The following is a 25,613-nucleotide window of genomic DNA, read 5'->3' as shown; positions in this document are numbered from 1 at the left end:
AGTGACAGTCCTTTGGACGGTGACTTGATGTTCGGTGGTGGGGTCATGGTCCAGAGGGAGGTAGGAAGAGGTGTCTGTGAGTTGGCGTTGAGCTTCTGCAAGGTAGAGGTCGGTACGCCATACAACAACAGCACCACCCTTGTCTGCAGGTTTGATGACCATGTCGGGGTTAGACCTGAGAGAACGGAGTGCCTCAAGTTCAGAGGGGGACAAGTTAGAGTGAGTGAGGGGGGCAGAGAAATTGAGACGACCAATGTCTCGCCGACAGTTTTCAATGAAGAGATCAAGAGCGGGTAAGAGGCCAGGGTGAGGGGTCCAGGTAGAGGGAGAATACTGGAGGCGGGTGAATGGGTCTGCTGGTCGGGGGGAGGACTCCTGGTCAAAGAAGTGAGCCCGGAGGCGGAGGCGACGGAAGAAGAGCTCAACGTCATGCCGAGCGCGAAATTCATTGAGGTGGGGGCGTAAGGGGATAAAACTGAGTCCTTTGCTGAGTACAGAACGCTCAGCATCAGAGAGGGGGAGGTCAGAGGGTATAGTGAATACACGGCAAGGGGTCAGATCAGAAGGGGTGGGGTCAGAGGGAAGTGAAGCGGAAGGAGGATCTGGAGGGGCATTAGTCCCCATCAGCTGCTGGAGCTTGCGTTCCTTAACACCTGAAAGGAAGAAAAAAAGTTTTTTGTTAATGCGTCGGATGAGACGTAAGATGAGATGAAACTGCGGAGTAGAACAGATTTGAGATAAGGTGAGACGGTGCTGCTGGAGAGAGAGGTCCAGTGTGTGCATATGGCGGCGCATAGCACTGAGTGTGGATCTCAGGATGCGGCGAGAGTAGCAGTCCGAGGAACGTTGTATTTCTCGGAGATACCTGTGATCCTGGGTGGTTTCAAAGCATGATGGGTGAAACTGCAGTTGGAATCCACGTGGAATCAGTCGGAGCCAGAGACAGTCACTGAGGAAGGAGATGTGGCTGTGAAAACGAGTTTTGGTAGATACCTTATCAAACACCAGGAGGGAAATAGAAAGCAATGAAGGTGAACAAGGTAAAAGAGACAAACGAAAATCCAGTTCCGAAGAAGGGTCACTGACCCGAAACGTTAACTCTGCTTCTCTTTCCACAGATGCTGCCAGACCTGCTGAGTGAATCCAGCATTTCTTGTTTTTGTTCCAGCAAGACTGTTCCTCTTTGAAAGATTAACTTCAGCCACTTGCTTTCTTATCAGATCCCTCAAAACCCTTCTCTTTTCATAAACACAGGTAATTGTTGTTAGAATGCATTTATATTGTCTGTTTCAGTGATAACCCCTTTTTAACTTATTCCACAAGTCTGTCCTAGCTATTATACAGTTTATTGTACAGGTTCTGTTCAAAACTGTCTCAGAATTTGATAACTTTTAATTAATAACGAACCTTTGTATTTTAAGTTAAAAAAAAATCAAGAAGCGTTTGTGCATTGGCATTCTGTTTGTAACTCTCCCTTGCTATTTTCATTGGTTCTCTTGTGATAGATTCAAAGCAAAACATGTAACAAAAGGCTGCTTTGTCAACAATGTATTATCTCTCTTCCGCCCACGCCATTATCTTGATTGTTCCTCCCTTGCCACAATACCTATTGGAATCCCTGCCCAGATCAGGTGCCATTCTCTTATCAAAGCAATCCAAACAAGAGTGCATATAAAAATATGCTTAATTGGACGTGTAATTTCACACCAACTCGGAAGCTATTTGCCTCCTTCGAGGAATTACTTAACCTCTCCACACGAAGACAACAAACTTAACATGTGTGGAGCTACAATATCCGACTGCATCAAGGTTAGTCCAACAGAGTTGCAATTCTGACAATGGCATGCAAAAGAACCGTTTAAGATTTAAAGATTTCTTATTACAAGACATACAGATTGAGCTCAATTGGAGTTACTGCAAAGCAGGCACTGAATTACTCTAACATTTTTTTACAACACACAGCAGAATAGTTTCACACAAGACTTTTTTTAAGCTTGCGTGCAAGTAAACTGGACTTTTTTTTTTAAAAGCAACTGATCTGTGGTTCTTCTCACTTGATCTATTTTATATCAAAGTGAGTAATTGAGATGAGTAACCTGACAGTAAAAGAACTTTAATGAAGGCTAAGTGTATCATCACCAAACACCTGCCACGTTGTACAACTATGCAACCTGAACAGCTGCACTTCACCTGTCAAGTTCTGCCAATCTTACCTTTGCTGGGGGAACCTTGCCAGCAGCTGTGATTTGGCCTGTGAAGAAACGCCCAAAGTGATTTGCAGCCAACACTACTGCTTTATACCTGCCAGAAACAGAGAGACAGTAAATCAGTTTCCAATTAGAGACAAGAGGGTAGAAATTGGTCATAGCCCATTCTCGGGCACATAATTCCACATAGTGGGCGGCACAGTGGTTAGCACCGCAGCCTCACAGCTCCAGCGACCCGGGTTCAATTCCGGGTACTGCCTGTGTGGAGTTTGCAAGTTCTCCCTGTGTCTGCGTGGGTTTTCCCCGGGTGCTCCGGTTTCCTCCCACAAGCCAAAAGACTTGCATGTTGGAAGGTAAATTGGCCATTATAAATTGCCCCTAGTATAGGTAGGTGGTAGGGAAATATAGGGACAGGTGGGGATGTGGTAGGAATATGGGATTAGTGTAGGATTAGTATAAATGGGTGGTTGATGGTCGGCACAGACTCGGTGGGCCGAAGGGCCTGTTTCAGTGCTGTATCTCTAACTAAAAAAAAAACTAACTATAACTAATCGCACATAGACAGCGTATGCCCCAACTGGGAGGCTTGATCTAAATTAGGCCTCAGGCCTCATCTCAATAATTTGGGCAAATTGCCACTGCCTGTTGCGCCTCCAGAAGCAGCTCACCCAATTCAAGAAGATTAATTTCAATCCACGTCAAACTTTACAAAGCCGCAGCAACCGCTAAAGAATCCTGAGTGGAGCAGGTCAGCGCTGTCCAATTTAGGACAATATCCTACAACACATGTTAAACCCCTCAGTTACATATGTGCAGTGCTTAATGCTTGTTTTAAGCAGCCGCCCGGGGTGCCTAAAAATTGCCCAATCCCATTGTGGTCAGACATTTTTCAGGGGCCTTTGGAAAAACGGGCACCTGAATTTCTCCCTCAAGTACTCTACATGCCAAGTGGAATAGTAAGTCATTTCAAATCACCAAATTATCTTTTTCAATATTTATATTGCATTTAGTGACAACAGTGCTTTTTCACACAGAGCACTGCCTTCTCTGCCACTGCCCACAAATCCTAACATTCAACTATATTGTTAAGATTCCAGGCTGTGCAGCCACCTTTAAAACAGACCTAACTCAATTTCAAAGGGAATGCAGCTAATCCACCCAAGTCTTATATTTACTGAAGATCTACAAAGCTGTTTTTGTTATTCTACTTTCATCATTATAATATTTAAACTTAAATTAGAACATAAGAAATAAGAGCATGAGTAGGCCATTCAGCCCCTTGAGTCTGCTCTGCCATTCAATAAGATCATGGCTGATCTGATCATGGCCTCAACTCCACTTTCCTGCCTGCCCCCATAACCTTTAACTCGCTTGTAGATCAAAAATCTGTCAAACTCTGGCTTGAATATATTCAATGATCCAACCTCCACTGCTCTGATCAAAAGTAAAGTCAACCGACAACAGATGAACTATCAAATTATACAATAATCTTTCCCATTTCCTTCAGATGGGATAAAATCAACATTACTGGAGAGCTTTCAGGAAAAGAAATGCCTTCGGTTCTGCACAGTGCATTGAAATATGAGTTTCATAGAAGGTATCTAGGATTGAGCAGCAGAGTGGGCTTACACATGACCACACCCATGATCAAGTGTGCTGCAAAATCTCATGGACTCCCAGCAAATTGAAAATTGCCATTTCTCTAGACAGATGGGAGAACATGTGATTTAATACATTTCAATAAAGTTTTTGGAAATTGAGGAAATAACTAATTGGGCTAATATCTAAGAGCTAACTCATTTAATTCACTGGAGATCAGCAAAGCAGTTCCAATAGATGGAATTGCAGGCACAAATCTATGTCCTACTCTCAGGCGTATTTCACGTTATTACATTAATATGGAACATTCCCGGAACACATTTCTTAGTAATTCCTTAGGAAAGGAATGGAGTGAAATTAAGTCTTTTTGTAGTATTTGTACTTGGGGTGTGGGCGTCACTGGTAAGCCTGGTATTTATTGCCCATCTCTAATAGCCCCGAGGTAGTCATGGGCACATTCTTGAATCATTGCAGTTCATGTATTGAAGGCATTCCAATAGGGAGTTCCTGTCAGTTTTATTCCTGTTATCCTTTGTAGAGATTTAATACAACTGAGTGGCTTGCTGGGCCACTTCAGAGGGCAGTTAAAAGTCAACCATGTTGGTGGAGGACTGGAATCAGATAAAGGCCAGACTGAGTAAAGCAGCAAATTTCCTTCCTTAAAGGACGCTAGTGGACTAGTTGGGTTTTCGGACTATCTGATAACTTTGTGTTCGCTTGTTTACTGGTACCAGCTTTTTATTTCCACCATTACCCAATCAGAGGGCCAGAGGCTCAGCAGCGCCACCGCTAGCGGTGGCCAGTGCTGGATCTGCATCACAAAGGAGAGGGCGTCTGAATGCTGAGGCGCCCTCGAAGACCAGTGAGATTCTTTGGGGAAGCCAGGGCCAGATAGGCAGGCCTGATCAGGTGGATGGTGGGGTTGTTCCCGTGCCAGCTCATTGGCCGCAGGGGTGGCCATTGCCGCCTGGGGGCCCATCTGTGGGCCATGAAGTACCTGTCATGGAGGGCCTGCCCCCCCATCCCGACGCCAGGGTTTACCTACTGGTATACCCACATAGCGGCGGGCCCTCCGGGCAAAATGTCCACAGGGGCAGAAAATGGCCCTTAATTGGGCCCTTAAGTGGCTCAATTGGCTGCATGGTGGATGGCCATTGAGGTTCCCGCAACTGGCAATACGCCATAGCGGCAGGAAAACATCGGGTTCCTCTCCCGACGCCTTCCCCATCATATTGCCAGCCCTCCCATCTCCCAGCCCATTGCCTAAATTCAAGGAATGAAAAGGAAAGGAAAAAAAAACTATGTCAAATTAGGTGACTCTTATAAACATTAACAACCGGTTCAAGAATTACAGGATACAACCTGACCTTTATTAGGGAAAGCTATGAGGAAAAAGGAGTCTCTTCAACAAAAAAGTCAGGGGGGGCATCACAAAAATAGTGGGAAAAGGGGAAATTAAGGTAGACTGACTTACATTCATCTCAAAATTCTTGAATGGTCACAAGTCATATGCAATATTTTCAATGCAAACAATCACAACACAGTTACGTTTCTTACCCTGCAATATTGGCCATAGAACTAAGAGCATCATACCCCTGGGCAATTGTAACTCGGGGAACTTGATCCATTGCTAACACTGTAGTCTTACGCAGAGAGAGTTTATCTAGCAGCTCTTGGTTCTCAGCTGGATAGATGAAGCTGACCAGTGTTGCTGCATTTTTTAGAAGGTCAGCCTCGTGAACTGCCAGTCCAGTGTTGAAGGTTGGGGCCCGAACCTTAAAGAAACATTTTATAAATATACAATGGGATTACAACATACTTTATGCTGGGAACAAGGTACATATATAATAACTTACAAAACGTCAGTCTTTCAAATCATTTTTTCCTGCTCCATTATGCAGCAAACAGCCATTATTTTAAGAAATATCCTATTACCAGCTCGGTTTCTCCTCCATCTCCCAAAGGCTCTGATCCTTGCTGGAGTGTCTTAACCAAATGACTACATTTCATGTACAGATCCAGACAGATTTAGCAGAGTTACTATTTAACTATATACTATTTAATAGTTAGCTATTTGACCTTGGGTTGGGGAGGGGGAGGGCAACATAAACATTAAAAAAAGCACCACCATTCTTTTTTAAAGTATTCTTCCTTTATGTTCTATTCAATGACGTGGGATCAGGAAGAGCGCGGAGAGCTGGGAGAGGCTTCATTGAAAAGAGCATGGAGAGCTGGGAAAGGCTTCATTGAAAAGAGCGCGGAGTGCTGGGAGAGGCTTCATTGAAAAGAGCGCGGAGTGCTGGGAGAGGCTTCATTGAAAAGAGCGCGGAGAGCTGAGAGAGGCTTCATTGAAAAGAGCACGGAGTGCTGGGAAAGGCTTCATTGAAAAGAGCACGGAGTGCTGGGAGAGGCTTCATTGAAAAGAGCACGGAGTGCTGGGAGAGGCTTCATTGAAGAGTGCGGAGAACTGGGAGAGGCTTCATTGAAAAGAGCACGGAGAGCTGGGAGAGGCTTCATTGAAAAGAGCACAGAGTGCTGGGAGAGGCTTCATTGAAAAGAGCACAGAGTGCTGGGAGAGGCTTCATTGAAAAGAGCACGGAGTGTGGAGACAGGCTTCATTGAAAAGAGCACAGAGTGCTGGGAGAGGCTTCATTGAAAAGAGTGCGGAGTGTGGAGACAGGCTTCATTGAAAAGAGCGTGGAGAGCTGGGAGAGGCTTCATTGAAAAGAGTGCGGAGTGTGGAGACAGGCTTCATTGAAAAGAGCATGGAGAACTGGGAGAGGCTTCATTGAAGAGCGCGGAGTGCTGGGAGAGGCTTCAATGAAGAGCGCGGAGTGCTGGGAGAGGCTTCATTGAAGAGCGCAGAATGCTGGGAGAGGCTTCATTGAAAAGAGCGCGGAGTGCTGGGACAGGCTTAATTGAAAAGAGCGCCGAGTGTGGAGAGAGGCTTCATTGAAAAGAGTGCAGAGTGTGGAGAGCGGCTTCATTGAAAAGAGTGCAGAGTGAGGCTTCATTGAAAAGAGTGCAGAATGCGGAGAGAGGCTTCATTGAAAAGAGTGCAGAGTGCGGAGAGAGGCTTCATTGAAAAGAGCGCGGAGTGCTGGGAGAGGCTATCCCATCCTATCCTCTATCCTATTGGATCCTCTGTTCAGTGGAACGAGCCCTTCAAAGAAAATCAAGTGTGGCATCACAGGCAAGTAGGTAGGTAATTGGTTTGGGAAGAAGCTAGCTGTTTGTTGAGTATTTGGTAAGTGATTCAGGTCAATTCTAATCCTAATGTTTAAAATAGTAAAGGAACTAGTGGTAAGCTCTTAAAATATATAAGAAAGGAAAATAAAATAAATAATGAAATAAGATCATTAAGCAGTTAATTGAAACACAACAAAGATGGCAGGACAGATGAAGTGTCATGGCTGCAGCATGTGGGAGCTCCAGAATGCCAGTGTGATCCAGGGCAAACACGTCTGCAGTGAGTGTCTGTGGCTCGAAGAGCTTCGGCTCAGAGTCACTGAACTGGAGTCTGAGCTGCAGACACTACGATACATCAGGGAGGGGAAAAGTTACCTGGACATTTTGTACCAGGAGGCGGTCACACCCCTTAGGATAGGGTCTTCTGATTTGGTCAGTGGTCAGAACAGGAGAGTGTAGCTGCAGCTGAGGCAGGGAAGGGGACCCAGAGGACAGGAGTGCACAAGCCTCAGCCTTTGCGATTGTCCAACAGGTCTGAGGTTCTTCCAGCTTGTTTGGATGAGAGTGGAGGCTGCAGGGTGGATGAGCAAACTGACCATGGCACCGTGGTACAGGAAGCCATTCAAGTGGAGGGAGCAAAAAGGAATGTAGTGGTAGTAGGGGACAGTGTAGTTAGGGGGATTGACACTGTTCTCTGCAGAAAAGAACACAAGTTCAGACATCTGTGTTGCCTGCCCAGTGCCAGGGTTCGGGACATCTGCTCAGGGCTGGAGAGGAACTTACAGTGGGAGGGAGAAGATCCAGTCGTCGTGGTCCATGTAGGTACCAACGACATAGGCAGGACAAGGAAAGAGGTTCTGCATAATCAGTATGAGGAATTAGGCACAAATTAAGAAACAGAACCTCACAGGTAATAATCTCTGGAGCCACATGCAAATTGGCATAGGGCAAATAGGATTAGAGAAATTAATGCATGGCTCAAAGACTGGTGTGGGAGAAGTGGGTTCCAGATCGTGGGGAACTGGCACCAGTACTGGAGAAAGTGGTGGCTGTACCATTGGGATGGTCTATACTTGAACCATGCTGGGGCCGGTGTTCTAGCGAGCTGCATAACTAGGGAAGTGGAGAGGGCTTTAAACTGAATAGTGGGGGCAAGGGATCAAGTTTAGGAAGATATGGTAAATCAAGGAGTAGAGACAAGGCAAGAGAGAAAGGTATTAATATGGGAAATGATAAACAGACTATGACAGGAAGGGACAGAGCATACAAATCTAAGAGCAAATCAACAGATAAGGCTAGAGATTACAAAAATAATAAAAGGACAAAACTAAAGGTTCTGTATCTGAATGCACATAGCATTCTAAACAAAACAGATGAACTGAGAACGCAAATAGAAATAAATAAGCACGATCTGATAGCCATTACAGAGACATGGCTGCAGGATGACATGGATTGGAACCTGAATATTGAAGGGCACATAGCATTTAGGAAGGACAGGAAGCTAGGAAAAGGTGGAAGGGTGGCTCGTTAATTAATGATGGTATTAGCGCAATAGAGAGGGATGACCTAAGTTCAGGAAACCAGGATGTAGAAGCAGTTTGGGTAGAGATGAGAAATCATAAAGGCAAAAAGTCACTTGTGTGAGTGGTGTACAGACCACCTAACGTTAACCACACTGTGGGACGGGGTATAAAGGAAGAAATAATAGCAGCCTGTCAGAAAGGTACGGCGATAATCATGGGGGCTTTTAACCTACATACAGACTAGAAAAATCAGATGGGCAGAGGTAGCCAAGATAAGGAGTACACAGAATGTTTTTGGGATAATTTCTTGGAATAGTACGTTCTGGAGCCAACCAGAGAGCAGGCTATACTAGACCTGGTATTGTGCAACGAGATAGGATTAATTAATGGCCTCATAGTTAAGGCACCGCAAGGTAGCAGCGATCACAATATGATTGATGTTTACATTCAGGAGTGAGAGAAGAGTGGGTCCAAGACTAATACTTTAAACTTAAATAAGGGCAATTATGAGGGCATGGAAGTAGAGCTAGCTAAAGTAAACTGGCAAATTAGGTTAAGGGATAGGTCAATAGAGATGCAGTGGCAGACATTTAAGGGGATATTTCAGAATACACAGAATATATACATTCCAATGAGAAAGAAAAATTCCAAGGGGGAGACCCACCATCCATGGTTAACTAAAACAGTTAAAGATAGTATCAAACTTAAAGACAATGCATATAATTGCGCAAAGATGGGTGGCAGGTCAGAGGATTGGACAAAATATAAAAAACAGCAAAGATTAACTAAAAGATTGATAAGGAAGGTAAAATTAGAGTATGAGAGAAAGTTAGCTGGAAAGATAAAGACTGAAAGTAAGAGTTTCTATAGATATTTAAAAGAGAAAAGTTAACAAAGTTAACATTGGTCCTAGAGAAAGTGAGTCTGGCGAATTAATAATGGATAATAAGGAGATGGCAGATGAATTGAACAGGTATTTTGCATCGGTCTTCACTGTTGACGATACAAGTAACATCCCGGAAATAGCTGTAAGTCAGGAAATGGAAGGGAGGAAGGAACTCAAGAAAATTACAATCACCAGGGAAGTGGTACTGAACAAATTGTTGGAGCTGCAGGCTGACAAGTCCCCGGGACCTAATGGAATTCATCCTAAGGTCTTAAAAGAAGTGGCTAGTGAGATAGTTGATGCATTAGTTTTAATTTTCCAAAATTCCCTAGATTCAGGGAAGGTTCCGCTAGACTGGAAAATAGCAAATGTAACTCCTTTATTCAAAAAAGGAGGGAGACAGAAAGCAGGAAACTACAGGCCAGTTAGCTTAACATCTGTCTTAGGGAAAATGTTAGAAGCGATTATTAAAGATGTTATAGGTTTTTTTTTAGTTTTAGAGATACAGCACTGAAACAGGCCCTTCGGCCCACCAAGTCTGTGCCGACCATCAACCACCCATCTATACTAATCCTACACTAATCCCATATTCCTACCACATCCCCACCTGTCCCTATATTTCCCTACCTATACTAGGGGCAATTTATAATGGCCAATTAACCTAGCAACCTGCAAGTCTTTGGCATGTGGGAGGAAACCGGAGCACCCGGAGGAAACCCACGCAGACACAGGGAGAACTTGCAACCTCCACACAGGCAGTACCCAGAATTGAACCCGGGTCACTGGAGCTGTGAGGCTGCGGTGCTACCCACTGCGCCACTGTGCTGCCCTTATAGCAGGGCACTTAGAAAAATTGAAGGTAATCAGGCAGAGTCAACATGGGTTTGTTAAAGGGAAATCATGTTTAACCAATTTATTGGAGATCTTTGAGGGAGTCGCATGTGCTGTGGATGAGGGAAACCGGTGGATGTACTGTACTTAGATTTCCAGAAGGCAGTTGACCAGGTGCCACATCAAAGGTTATTGAAAAAAATAAAAGCTCATGGTGTGGGAGATAACATATTGGCATAGATAGAAGATTGGCTAGCTAACAGGAAACAGAGTGTAGGCATAAATGGGTCATTTTCTGGCTGGCAAGATGTAACGAGTGCTGTGCCACAGGGTCTGTGCTGGGGCCTCAACATTTTACTTAGATGAAGGGACTGAAGGGATGGTTGCTAAATTTGCTGATGACACAAAGATAGGTAGGAAAGTAGGTTGTGAAGAGGACATAAGGAGGCTACAAAGGGATATAGATAGGTTACATGAGTGGGCAAAAATCTGGCAGATGGAGTATAATGTGGGAAAATGCAAAGTTGTCCATTTTGGCAGCAAGAATAACAAAGAAGCTAATTATCTAAATGGTGAGAGATTGCAGAGCTCTGAGATGCCGAGGGATCTGGGTGTCCTAGTGCATGAATTGCAAAAGGATAGTATGCAGGTACAGCACCTAATTAGGAAAGCTAATAGAACGTTATCGTTTATCGTGAGGGGAATTGAATACAAAAGTAGGGAGGTTATGCTTCAGCTATACAGGGCATTGGTGAGACCACATCTGGAGTACTGTGTACAGTACTGGTCTCCTTATTTAAGGAATACTGTAAATGCATTGGAGGCAGTACAGAGAAGGTTTACTAGACTAATACCTGGAATGGGTGGGCTGTCTTTTGAGGAAAGGTTGGAAAAGATAGGCTTGTATCCCTGGAATTTAGAACAGTAAGAGGCCACTTGCTTGAAACATATAAGATTCTGAGGGGTCTTGACAAGGTGGATGCGGAAAGGATGTTTCATCTTGTGGGAGAATCTAGAACTGGGGTTACTGTTTAAAAATAAGAGGTCACCCATTTAAGACAGAGCTGAGGAGAATTTTTTTCTCTCAGAGAGTCGTGAGTCCTTGGAACTCGCTTCCTCAAAAGGCAGTGGAAGCAAAGTCTTTGAATATGTTTGAGGCAGTGGTAGATAGATTCTTGATAAGCAAGGGGGTGGAAGGTTATTAGGGGTAGGTGGAAATGTGGAGTAATCAGTTCAGCCATGAACTTATTGAATGGCGGAGCAGGCTCGAGGGGCCTACTCTTGCTCTTAATTCATATGTACGTGTTTGTAAATGAGCTACTCCTCTGTTATAATCATTTAACAGATGTGTGTCAGCTGTCCAGATGAAATCACAGAACCACAGAATAATACAGTGCAGAAGAGGCCCTTTGGCCCATCGAGTCTGCACCGATGCATTAAAGACACCTGACCTGTCTACCTAATCCCATTTGCCAGCACTTGGCCCATAGCCTTGAATGTTATGACGTGCCAAGTGCTCATCCAGGTACTTTTTAAAGGATGTGAGGCAACCCGCCTCTACCACCCTCCCAAGCAGGGCATTCCAGACCGTCACCACCCTCTGGTAAAAAAGTTCTTCCTCAAATCCCTCTTAAACCTCCTGCCCCTCACTTGTGTCCCCTCGTAACTGACCCTTCAACTAACGGGAACAGCTGCTCCCTATCCACCCTGTCCATGCCCCTCATAATCTTGTACACCTCGATCAGGTCACCCCTCAGTCTTCTCTGCTCCAGCGAAAATAACCCAAGCCTATCCAACCTCTCTTCATAGCTTAAATGTTCCATTCCAGGTACCATCCTGGTAAATCGCTTCTGCACCCCCTCCAGTGCAATCACATCCTTCCTATAATGTGGTGACCAGAATTGCACACAGTACTCCAGCTGTGGCCTTACCAAAGTTCTATACAACTCCAACATGACCTCCCTGCTTTTGTAATCTATGCCTCGATTGATAAAGACAAGTGTCCCATATGCCTTTTTCACCACCCTATTAACCTGCCCTTCTGCCTTCAGAGATCTATGGACAAACACGCCAAGATCCCTTTGTTCCTCAGAACTTCCCAGTGTCAGGCCATTCATTGAATACTTCCGTGTCACATTACTCCTTCCAAAGTGTATCACCTCACACTTTTCAGGGTTAAATTCCATCTGCCGCTTTTCTGCCCATTTGACCAACCCGTCTATATCTTCCTGTAACCCAAGACACTCAACCTCACTGTTAACCACTCGGCTAATCTTTGTGTCATCTGTAAACTTACTGATCCTACCCCCCACATAGTCATCTATGTCTTTTATATAAATGACAAACAATAGGGGACCCAGCACAGATCCCTGTGGTACGCCACTGGACACTGGCTTCCAGTCACTAAAACAACTGTCTGTCATCACTCTTTGTCTCCTACAGCTAAGCCAATTTTGAATCCACCTCATCAAATTACCCTGTATCCCATGTGCATTTGCTTTCTTGATAAGTCTCCCATGTGGGACCTTGTCAAAGGTCAAATGCTGTAGAATTTTCATTTCTTCCCTGTGGAAAACCACCCAGGTTTCATTCAGTAATAGCTGTAAATCAGGAGGTGGAAAGAAGAGATGAACTTGGTGAAATTGCAATCACCAGTGGTAGTGAGCAAACTGATGGAGCTGCGGGCTGACAAGTCCCCGGGTCCTGATGGGCTCCATCCTAGGCTCTTAAAAGAGGTGGCTAATGAGGTAGTAGATGCGTTGGTATTAATTTTTCAAAAGTCACTCGATTCTGGAAAGGTTTCATCAGACCGGAAAGTACCAAATATAATCCCTCTATTCAAGAAGGGGGGGAAGGTAGAAAACAGATAACTATAGGCCAGTTAGCTTGACATCTGTCATGGGGAAGGTGTTAGAATCGATCATTAAGGAGGCTGTAGCTGAGCACTTAGAAAAACTCAAGGTAATCGGGAATAGTCAGCATGGTTTTGTGAAAGGCAAATCATGTTTAACCAATTTGTTGGAGTTCTTTGAAGGAGTGACATGTGCTGTGGATAAAGGGGAGCCCACTGACGTACTGTACTTAGATTTCCAGAAGGTATTTGAAAAGATGCCACATAAAAGGTTATTGTGTCAAGTAGGAGCTCATGGTGTAGGAGCTAACATATTAGCATGGATAGAATATTGGCTGACTGGCAGAAAACAGAAAGTATGCATAAATGGGTAATTTTCTGACTGGCAGGATGTGACAAGTGGAGTCCCACAGTGGTCTGTGCTGGGGCCTCAAATTTTTACAATTTAATTCAATGACTTAGATGAGGGGAATGATAGCATAGTAGCTAAATTTTCAGATGACGCAAAGATAGGTAGGAAAGTATGTTGTGATGAGGACATAAGGAGGTTCCAGATTGATATAGATAGGTTGAGAGAGTGGGCAAAAATCTAGCAGATAGAGTACAGATAGAGTGTGAGGAAATGTGAAGTTGTTCTCTTTGGTAGGAAGAATAAAAAAGCAGAGTATTACTTAAACAGAGAATGACTGCAGAATTCCAAAGTGCAGAGGGATCTAGGTGCTCTGGTGCATGAATCACAAAAAGTTAGTATACAGGTACAGCAAGTAATAAAGAAGGCAAATGGAATGCTATCCTTTATTACGAGAGGAATTGAAAATGAAAGTAAGGATGTTATGCTTCAATTATACAGGACATTGGTGAGACCACATCTCGTATACTGGGAGCAGCTTTAAAATTAGGGGGCCCCCTTGTAGGACAGAGATGATGAGAATTTTTTTCTCTCAGAGGGTTGTGCGACTTTGGAACTCTCTGCCTCAGAAGGTGATGGAGGCAGGGTCATTGAATATTTTTAAGGCGGAGGTAGATATATTCTTGTTAGACAAGGGAATCAAGGGTTAGCGGGGGTAGATGGGAGTGTGGAATTCGAAACACCAACAGATCAGCCATGATGCTATAGAATAGTGGAGAAGGCTCGAGGGGCCGAATGGCCTACTTCTGCTCCTAATTCATATGTTCATAGTACCTACTAACAGGAAGAGCGAACTGATCTAAGTGCAGTAAACTGAAGGTATTTGCCCGATTCCAACCATTTATCACACTGCTATACCAAAGTGCAATGTTATCAGAAGAAAAACATCTTGGGAATGGTTAGAACATACTAAAATAGGATCGCACTTTCAAGCTGGCAAATAAACCATTACAGAGCTCTGGGATCAGCATCTCAGATTGAATGGCGGAGCAGGCTCAAAAGGGCCGAATGGCTTACTCCTGCTCCTAATTTGTATGTTTGTATGCAAATAAGCTGGTGCTCCCACCTAAAATATACTTTACACTAAAATGAATAGAGAGAAAAATTTCAACTCTCCAATGTTAAGTATACTTGCCAAACCCCACTAATCAGAGAATGCAGTGTATTCTCCAAGAAGGATCAAGAAATATAATAGATACTCCTAAAAAAAAAATCAGAACTGTAAGCTTAGTGACATGAATATCTCACTATCTGGTACTGCAAAATGCAGAAGAGCATAATAATTTAAAGACGCAAGAACAAATTTTACCTTAACAACGAGGTCTGAACCCAGGGCTTCCTTGGTCCCCATAATTTTGGCTCCGACTTCTCTATATTGGTCATCAGAGAACTTAGATGCTTCGCCAGCACCAGATTCTACCACGACATTAAATCCTTGTTTCACTAGGGCCTGAACGCCAGCGGGAGACAAAGCTACTCGCCTCTCATTCTGGAAGATCTCCTTAGGGACTCCTACTGTCAGTTGTTTATAGGGAATTCCTACCATCACAAATCAACATTCCACCCATTAACTACTGCAGTAATGTAAACCACATAACAAATAAAGCAATAAATACTTGTGCTCTTTTCAGCCATCTTATATAATTATACTCCATTCTCACCATCTGCCTATTTTCACTCCACATCCTAGCAAAGGAAACACAGGCCCAAGGCTATTGATGTTGTTTTTCATAAAACAGATCCACAGATGGAAAAAAATTAAACATTATAGCATAAAAAGTCACAACTGGAAACAACGCCTAAACTGTAATTTGAGAGAAAAAAGCAGCTCCCAATTGGATGGGTCTGGCTACCAGACACGACTTTAATGAACTGACCTTTACTTTTAGTGACTAACAAGAGAAAAAATATAGGCTTTGTACTATGTAAGACCGACTTATTAAAGAAATACATTCTCTCTTTTTTTAGAATTTATAAAATCTTATTAGTAGCCATTTTTTTTTTAGGTGAGTTAAAGCACCTGCTATCAAACACATTTTTGGAGCCTTGTTTGAAGAGAAGTTCACAAGTCATGTGTGGAGATCAAGGATTGAGGTTTCTTTGAAGCATCTCAAAATAGTGCCTGACTTTAACCCAAACTTACATTACAGTGCTCTGGATGACTGTATCACAAGTACCTTTTCTCACCTGCTTGAAGCAAAAGTCCACTTCAATAAGCAAGCTCTCATCCTTCATGACCCAAAATTATATTACCCAAAACATCAACACAAAAAATAAATCTGAGACTGGAGCCAAAGAGTGAAAAATAAATCTTCTCAGTGTTGAGATATACACTGGAAATGGTACAAAGTGTCACCAGAGGTTCCTAATATAGCCAAGAAATGGAAAATACCACACAATGACAGTTTCAGCATAAGTCTTATTGTCTAGACAACAAGTTGATTAAGAACAGTTAACAGATTTTAAAAGCCTGAAGGTTTAACTAGATTACAACATTTAATTTAATTCAGTGTCTCTTCCAAAATAACAGAAGCCTTTAGAAATCCCTACAGTATTTTCTCAACTTGAATCGCCTGTCCTTAATTAAACAATTTAGCACGAGTTAAAAGCACAGGTCTGCAAAGACTGCACTCCCAGCCATCTCTCACCTCCCTTTCATCCAGCAGTACAAAAGGAAGATAGATGGATATCATTCATGCTTAATCAAAGCTAACCAGTGAGGATGATACCTATCAACTGCATCAGGACATAGACAGATAATCAAAATGGGCAGACAAGTGACAGTTGGAATTTAATACAGACAAGTATAAGGTTTTTGGCAAAAGGGACAGAGAAAGGCAATATAGACTAAAGAGTACAGTTCTAAAGAGTGTACAGAGAAAGAGGGACCTGGGGGTTCATGTGCATAGGTCTTTGAAGATGGCAGGACATTTTGAGAGAGTGGTTAGCAAAGCACATGGGATTTTGGGCTTCATAAATAGAGGTAGTGAGTACAAAAGCATGGAAATTATGCTGAACCTTTATAAAGCTCAGGCTAGACCACAAGTATTGTGTCCAGTCTGGTCACCAACCTTTAGGAAGGTTGTGAGGTCCTTGAGAGGATGCAGAGGAGATTTACCAGAATGGTTCCAGGGATGAGGGATTTTAGCTACAAGCTTAGGTTGGAGAAGCTGGGATTGTTCTCCTTGGAGAAAAGGAGATTTTGGGGAGATTTGACAGAAGTGTAGAAAATTATGACAGGTTTGGATAAGGTAGACAAAAAAAAACTGTTCCCATTAACTGATGGTACAAGGACTAGGGGACACAGATTTCAGGTTTTAAGCAAGAGATGCAGGTGGTTCATATCATCCTTACTGTTTGTCACACCTCCAACTTTAGATAATGACCAGATAATCTGTCTTTTGTGATGCTGATTGAGGGATAAATATTGACCAGGACCCTGCAGAGAATTCCCCTGTTCTTCTTTGAAATAATGCTACGGAATCTTTTATGTCCACCTGAGAGAGCAGACAGGAACTCGGCTTCACATCCCATCTGAAAAAAGGACCACGGCAAAACCATAAATATGTTTGTTCTCTCCACAGATGTGAACTACCGTGTGGTTCCAGCATGTTCTGTTTTTGTTGATGATTTACAGTACCTACAGTATTTTGCTTTTTACTTAGATACAAATAATAGTCTACTCGCGATAATGCAAGTTATGTCTTGCACAGATTTTTTTGAAGTATCCAACAATTTGAATTAAGAAACATAAATAACAGTCGAGTGGGAATTTTGTAAAAAAGTATTGAATCAGATCATGATGTGTAAACTATATAAATGTTATGAACTGAAACAAGACATGTGGGTCACTAAACTACTTTCATTTTAAAACTAAACTACTTTAAACTACCGTCATTAAACCACTGAATCAAGTCAGAAATCAGAGTTGATCTTCAAAAGGTTGTAGATTCCAGTGTCACAGCAGGTTTGAGCTCATAATCAAGTGCATTACTGGCAGAGGACTATATTGTTGGAGCTGGTATCCTCTGTTTGAGATGTTAAACTAAGGTTCTGTCTGCTTGTTCCAGTTGAGTTTAAAGATCCAATGGCACCATTCGAAAGAAAGTGGCCAGGATACTTACCTCAATCAATACCACCAAAAAAGATACAAAAGCACCATATAGTTTCTTGCCTACAAAAAGAGTCACTGCATTCCAAAAGAAGTTAACTGTGCTAAGTGTTTTGGGATGTTTTAACATGTTAACATGCTGTACAAATGTAAGGATTATTTATCACATAGGACATTTTGAATTACAAGCATAACTTAACCCTTAAATCTAATGGAACACATGACAGGAAGTGTCAATCAATCACCCACTATAACATGTCAGCAGAAATGGGTAGTTTGTTGCTGCTTTTGAGAAACTTTTTTTTGCGAATTCAACTAATCTTCTTAGATAAATGTAATATCTATTATTTAAATAAACCGATACCAGAATATCGATTTTGACACAAAGTTTTAAAGTCATTTTACTAAATAACAACAAATAGGTGACAGAGCTAAGCGATCCCATAACCAACAGATCAGATCTAAGCCCTGCAGTCCTGCCACATCCAGCCGTGAATGGTGGTGGACAATTAAACAACTAACTGGAGGAGGTGGCTCCACAAATATCCCCATCCACAACGGTGGGGGAGCCCAGCACATCAGTGCAAAAGATAAGGCTGAAGCATTTGCAACAATCTTCAGCCAGAAGTGCTGAGTTGATGATCCATCTCGGCCTCCTCCTGAAGTCCCCAGCATCACAGATGCCAGACTTCAGCCAATTCGATTCACTCCAAGTGATATTAAGAAACGACTGAAGGCACTGGATACTACAAAGGCTATGGCCCCTGACAATATTCCAGCAATAGTATTGAAGACCTGTGCTCCAGAACTTGCTGTGCCCATAGCCAAGCTGTTCCAGTACAGCTACAACACTGATATCTACCCGGCAATGTGGAAAATTGCCCAGGTACATCCTGTAACAAAAAGCAGGACAAGTCCAACCTGGCCAATTACCATAACATTAGTCTACTCTCATCAGTAAAGTGATGGAAGGTGTCGTCGACAGTGCTACCAAGCGGCCTTTGCTTAGCAATAACCTGCTCACTGATGCTCAGTTTGGGTTCTGCCTGGGCCACTCAGCGCTGACCTCATTACAGCTGTGGGGACAGAATAATATGGGGACATTTAAGGTGAAATAATTAATCAATCATGTACTACTAACAAACTAACCTCGGAGCTGCAGAGACAGCTTATCAGAATTGACTTCATAGTTTCAGGGCTGCACAGACAGCTTATCAGTAGAAGTAGACTAACAAGCAAAAACTAACAGGACAGCTGCAGGCTGTATAATAGTAGCCCATTGTATAGCAATCAGCCTAATGGTCCAAGGAGATAGGGGAGATGAGAAACTGCTCGAGTAAGGAGGTGCAACAAGGTGACAAGGCAGTACCCCAATCAGGCCATGACACCAAGAAACTGCAAAGTTTGTAAACCAATTGGGAACATAAAGGGGGTGTCACTGATGTGTATGAAGAACTATAAGAAAGGCTTGATTTCCCTGCTCAAGCAGGAGAAGAGAAAAGGAGAAGAGAGAAGGAGAGGAGAGAAGAGCCCAGGTGTTGTTGCTGTTTGCTTTGCTGATGATGTAACCAAGAAGTACTGCAATAAAGTTTCTTAAAGCTACAGTCGGACTTCGTCTCTCTTTGTGTAACTAATGGGATCCAACAACTTGGCGTAGTCGGCAGGATCGCTGGAGGATTAAGACCGAAGCCACAGACATTGGACCTATCAGCGCCCCCAGAGGTAAGGACTCCTCTTTATGTTAAAAGTCCTTGGTCGTTGTCTAAATTTCGGTTCCCTGCCACGCGATCCCGAACTTGGCGGTATTTGACGGAAATACCCTTTCTTGTGCGGCTCGAGACTCCCTTTCTAGACGTCTAACTTGGCGGTATTTGACGAAATACCTACTTGGCGAAAAGCCTGACGACTCGAGACCTACTTCCCTACCTGAATGGATAAAATGACAGACGAAGGCAACCGACAGTTACCAACTACCGTCAAAGGTGGGCGGGCCCCATCTGACCTTCCCGAAGAGGAAATACTTCGGCAGTTGAAAGAATATGTAGAGTAACAGTTTAATCTGGCCAAAGCGTACACCGAAATTGGGCAAAAATATGGCACCTCCACGGGACAGTGGTCCCTGGAAGATATAACGTGAGTCTGGGGAAAAACAACCCGTTTAAAGGATAAAGAACGGACCCAATGGTCCCTAGCCGTAATGGGCCAGATTCGGCAGCGCAATGAGACAATGCGACAAGCCCAATGTGATCGTGACCCAACAAGTGCAAAGGATCAACTGAAGGCGGTCTGCGAACAACTGAAAAAGGAAAAGCTTAAATCGGAAAAGCTAGAGGCTGAAAAACAATCTGAAAAGGAAAGGCTAGAGATTGAAATTAAAGAGCTTGAAAAACGACAAGACAAGCAGACGACCCAACCGAAGGAACTGGGACAGCTCTGTGAACCCCGCCGACCACCTCCAACTAACCTGTATCCGAGTTTGAAGTCGTTCCAAACGGAACAACGGAAGATGCAACTGCGTGAAGCAGGCCTAGCCGAGTCTTCCAATGCAGAAAGTGACAATGATGATGGGTTACCGTTTCCGCGACTACCTCCCCTTAAACAGAAACATGTTAAGGTCAAGACGGAAAAGAAGACTGTGAACGGTAGCGAGGTCACCACGGCCGAGCACAACACGTACTGGACACACGTCCCGGCTTCCCCTGAGAAAATCGACAAGTGGTCCACAAGATTGCCCGACCCGAAGAAAGGGAGTCTAAAAATGTAGGAGCAGCTGGAACGATTGAAGGGAATTTACGATCTCCATCCATGGGACGGGGTACAGATTCTGACCGTAATGGTGCCCGGGCGAGCAAGCCGAAAGCTAAGGAGAGAGGTCCAAATTACTTTAGGTGAAGGTGGTCAGCTACTAGATGCCGGATGGACTGCGATTAACAAGTGGTTGCGAGAGTTTTGTCCTGCAAAAACGGACTGGGGCAAAATTGCAGCCTGTCAGCAGAAGAACTCGGAGGAAGTGCGGAAGTACGAAGAGAGGTTTAGGTCCACCTGGGTGGAATACTCAGGGATAGTAGACCCTACTCCAGAGGATCTGGACGACACCAGTTTTGGACCCTTAAAATCCGCTTTTGTTGATGGACTAAAGCCAGAACTGTCTAAAATACTGAAGGCCACTCTACCGGAGTGGGACGCGGTAAGAGTGAAATACTCAGAGTTAATTGACAGATGCGCTCAGCTGAACAGGGATATGGGAGTCAATCTTCGAGCCATGCAGACGGATTCAGTACCGAAAGAGCCTGACAAAGAGCAAGTTAGGCGACGCAGCCCCTGTTACTACAGCAGGAAGGAAGGCCATTGGGCTAAGGTGTGTAGAGCGAGAGGACAAGGCAGAGGACACCAAGGATGCAACCCGGCACCCAAACCAGCTCCCTCCCCTGATGAGAACTTCTTTGAGAAGTTCAAACGGTTGACGCACCAGCAACAGAAGGAAATGTCCTCCTTACTCCATGCGACAAAAAACTAGAGGAGCCCTCCCTCGCCCTTTCGGCACCTCTCCTAGCGCTAGTAGAAAATAGAAAAGATGGATTGTATGTAACTGCGAGGGTGGGCGATCAACACATTGACTTCTTATTGGATACCGGAGCCGAACTAACGTGTCTACCTCAACAATACGGAAACTCCCTACTGATGGACGGTAAGACTAAAAGAGCTTACGCAGCTGGGGGCAATGGGTTGGTAATAAAGAGGACCCAGCCCGTACGCATCGGTCTTGGTCTGCACGAATTGATAACACCGGTCTGGGTAGGTCCGGTGGACCAAGCACTCCTCGGTATGGACGTTCTCACTCAGCTGAACTCGTTGCATTTCGAAGGCGGCCAGGTAACTTTGTCTAACAGAAGTTTGAAGAAAGAGCAGCTGAGGGAGCACCCAATATGGGCCCAGGATAAGAACGATTGTGGGCTACTTCAGATGGAACCGTCAACGTTTACGGGATCCGCTCCACCCTGTACTAAGCAATACCCCATCAGTCAAACATCTATTGCAGGAATCCTACCCGTAATTAGACAGCTAGAGGAGTGAGGCGTGCTGGTTAAAACACACAGTACCTCAAACAGCCCTGTGTGGCCAGTACAGAAGCCAAACGGGACCTGGCGGCTTACTGTCGACAATAGAAAGGCTAACCAGTGTATTCATCAAAAGGCCCCTCTGGTAGCTGACCCCTCTACGGTATTTAATGCCCTGAAGCCGGAACACGAATGGCTCTCTGTTATCGATACGGCCAACGGATTTTGGTCGGTGTCACTGGCACCCAAAGTCCAGCCATGGTTCGCCTTTACTGTACAACAACAACAGTACATCTGGACTCGCCTGCCACAGGGTTTCCACAACAGCCCCACGGTGTTTCATATGGTCCTACAAAACCATTTGAGGGAGTTACCTTCCATGTACTCCACGGTCATTCAGTACGTGGACGACATCCTGTTAGCCTCTGAGACAGAAGAACAGCACGAGCAAGATCTGCGTACTCTGCTAGACCACCTTCATCAGAGAGGACACAAAGGCAGTATCAACAAAGCACAGATAGCAGAAGGAGAGGTCGTGTACCTGGGACAAAAGATTTCGAAAGGAAAGAGAGAATGGGCGGCACAGTGGCGCAGTGGTTAGCACCGCAGCCTCACAGCTCCAGGGACCCGGGGTCAATTCTGGGTACTGCCTGTGCGGAGTTTGCAAGTTCTCCCTGTGACCGTGTGGGTTTCCGCCGGGTGCTCCGGTTTCCCCCCACCGCCAAAAACTTGCAGGTGATAGGTAAATTGGCCATTGTAAATTGCCCCTAGTGTAGGTAGGTGGTAGGGAATATGGGATTACTGTAGGGTTAGTATAAATGGGTCGTTCTTGGTCGGCACAGACTCGGTGGGCCGAAGAGCCTGTTTCAGTGCTGTATCTCTAATTAAAAAATTAAAAAATAAAACAAGAAGGTTTCGAAAATTTAAAGAGGGCTTTGTGCTCAGCACCAGCCTTGGGAATCCCCAACAACGGGAAACCGTTTACCCTGTTTGTACACGAAAAAGAGGGATATATAACTGCCATACTGACACAGGAGCACGGGGACAAACAGAGACCTACTGGATACTTACCGAAAAGACTGGACACTGTCGCCCTAGGATGGGGCAGTTGGTTAAGAGCTATGGAAGCTACATGCCAAGCAGTAATGGCTACTGCAGGTCTGGTGTTAGATCAAAAGTTAACCGTTAAGTGTCCGGACACAATTCACACATTGCTGTCTGTGAACAGAGTATCCCAAGTGACAGCAGCCAGATGGACCCGATGGACAACAGTCCTAGAGGCTCCCAATCTCCACATCGTCCGGGCCAGCCCGGTAATTCCGGCGACTATGCTCCCGTGGCCTGAAGAGATGAAGGAAGAGGAACATGATTGTGTGGAGATTATGGAAGAAACAGAGGAGACAGCCCTAGCAGCAGAGGAAGCATTGCTCAACTCAGATTTAATCCTATTCACAGATGGATCCTCCTTTGTTGACAACGGTACACGGAAAACAGGATGGGCAGTTACAACCCTACATGAAGTTGTGGAAGTGGGATGCCTGCCTTCAGGGACATCGGCCCAACAAGCCGAACTGCGAGCCCTGTCGGAAACATGTCGAATAGCAGAGGGGAAGACAGCAAATATTTACACCGACTCATGGTATGCTTTTGGAGTCACTCACAACTTTGGTCAGCTGTGGCGCAAAAGAGGATTTCTCACTGCTGCTGGTACACCTATTCGAAATGGGAAAGAGGTCCGAGACTTACTGGAGGCGATGCAATTGCCACAAAAGGTATCCATATTGAAATGGAAAGCCCATGCGAAAGATAACACCATAGAGGCGAAGGGGAATGCCCTAGCCGACAAGGCAGCCAAGGAAGCCGCCTCGCAAGGTGATCCCCCGGACGCACGGACGCAAATATGTAAACTGAATGCGTCCCTTCTGACACAAGACCTACAAGTGATGCAGAGTGAATGTTCCAAAGAGGAAAAATGGACCTGGATAGAAGCAGGGATGAAGATATGTGACGACGGTATCTGGAGACAAAGGGACACCGAGAAACCCGTCGCATCACAGGTATCGGCAGCTTGGGGTGACCCACCAGAAGGAGGGCACGACATCGTCCCGGGAGTCTGGGTCTACGTGAAGAAAATACACAAAGAACCTTTGGGCGCCAAGTGGGAGGGACCTTTCCAAGTACTACTGACCACCCAGTCAGCAGTTAAAGTCGAAGGAAAGAAAGCCTGGATACACGCCTCTCAAGTAAAATGAGCGATCCGTGATTGAACACCGAATTATTAATTGCTGATATGTTTAGAATTTGTATTATCTTCTTTGCATGTATTTTAAGTAGTTGCTCACTTTTGACTTGTAATTCTGTATTTGATGTTTTTGCTTATTAAGTGTCGTAAACAAGTAACTGAAGCCCCTGCAAAACTTATGCCTTTACAGAGCTCCCGCGGACCCCTCTTGTGGCACAAGTAGGCAACGTATTGAGTGTGACCCCCTCCGGGTGTTGAAAGCTGTTTCTAGACAAGTAGAGACCATTAAAGGCACCTAGGTGGGATCAAGGGAATGATTCTTAAAAGAGTTTGAAGAATCAAAGGGGGGACTGTGGGGACAGAATAATATGGGAACATTTAAGGTGAAATAATTAATCAATCATGTATTACTAATAAACTAACCTCGGAGCTGCAGAGACAGCTTATCAGAATTGACTTCATAGTTTCAGGGCTGCACAGACAGCTTATCAGTAGAAGTAGACTAACAAGCAAAAACTCAAAAACTAACAGGACAGCTGCAGGCTGTATAATAGTAGCCCATTGTATAGCAATCAGCCTAATGGTCCAAGGAGATAGGGGGGATGGGAAACTGCTAGAGTAAGGAGGTGCAACAAGGTGACAAGGCAGTACCCCAATCAGGCCATGACACCAAGAAACTGCAAAGTTTGTAAACCAAGGTGAAGTGAGAGTGACTGCCCTTGACATCAAGACCGAGTTACAGTATCAAGGAGTTCTAGCAAAACTGGAGTCAATGGGAATCAGGGGTAAAACTTTCTGCTGGCTGGAGTCATACCTAGCGTAAAGGAAGATGGTTGTGGTTGTTGGAGGTCAACCATCTCAGCTCCAGGACATCATTGCAGGAGTTCCTCAGGGTAATGTCCTAGGCCCAAGCATCTTCAGTTGCTTCATCAATGACCTTCCTTCAATCCTAACGTCAGAAGTGGGGATGTTCGCTGATGATTGCACAATGTTCAGCACCATTCACGACTCCTCAGCTAATGAAGCAGTCCGTGTAGAAATGCAGAAAGACCTGGACAATATTCAGGCTTGGGCTGATAAGTGGCAAGTAACATTCGCGCCACACAAATGCCAGGCAATGACCATCTCCAACAAGAGAGAACCTAACGATCTCCCCTTCACATTCAATGTCATTACGATTGCTGAATCCCCCACTATCAACATACTGATGACTACAATTGACCAGAAACTGAACTGGAGTAGCCATATAAATACCGTGGCTACAAGTGCAGGTCAGAGGCTAGGAATCCTGAGGCGAGTAACTCACCTCCTGACTCCCCAAAGCCTGTCCACCATCTGCAAGGCACGAGTCAGGAGTGTGATGGAATACTCTCCACTTGCCTGGATGGGTGCAGCTCCAATAACACTCAAGAAGCTCGACACCATCCAGGACAAAGCAGCCCGCTTGATTGGCACCCCATCTACAAACATTCACTCCCTCCACCACCGACACATAGTGGCAGCAGTGTGTACCATCTACAAGATGCACTGCAGCAATGCACCAAGACTCCTTAGACAGCACCTTCCAAACCCGCGACCTCTACCAACTAGAAAGACAAGGGCAGCAAATACATGGGAACACCACCACCTGCAAGTTCCCCTCCAAGTCACACACCATCCTGACTTGGAACTATATCGCCGTTCCTTCACTGTCGCTGGGTCAAAATC

The 25,613-nt window shown here is 44.6% G+C and overlaps 1 protein-coding gene across 1 annotated transcript in view; it reads right to left on the bottom strand.

Moving 5' to 3' along the window:
- LOC137370788 (NAD(P) transhydrogenase, mitochondrial-like) overlaps positions 1-25,613 on the bottom strand; it is a 212,996-nt gene that overhangs the window by 167,868 nt on the left and 19,515 nt on the right. The window contains exons 3-5 of the mRNA XM_068032745.1: positions 14,805-15,034; positions 5,364-5,581; positions 2,214-2,301 (exon numbers count right to left, since the gene is read on the bottom strand). Of these exons, the coding sequence (XP_067888846.1) occupies positions 2,214-2,301; positions 5,364-5,581; positions 14,805-15,034 (536 nt within the window). The remainder of the gene's footprint in view (positions 1-2,213; positions 2,302-5,363; positions 5,582-14,804; positions 15,035-25,613) is intronic.

Source organism: Heterodontus francisci, chromosome 1 (assembly GCF_036365525.1).
Source record: "Heterodontus francisci isolate sHetFra1 chromosome 1, sHetFra1.hap1, whole genome shotgun sequence".
Taxonomy (NCBI): domain Eukaryota; kingdom Metazoa; phylum Chordata; class Chondrichthyes; order Heterodontiformes; family Heterodontidae; genus Heterodontus; species Heterodontus francisci.
Note: the sequence above shows the minus strand (reverse complement) of the source record. Positions and strands in the feature narration are given on the sequence as shown.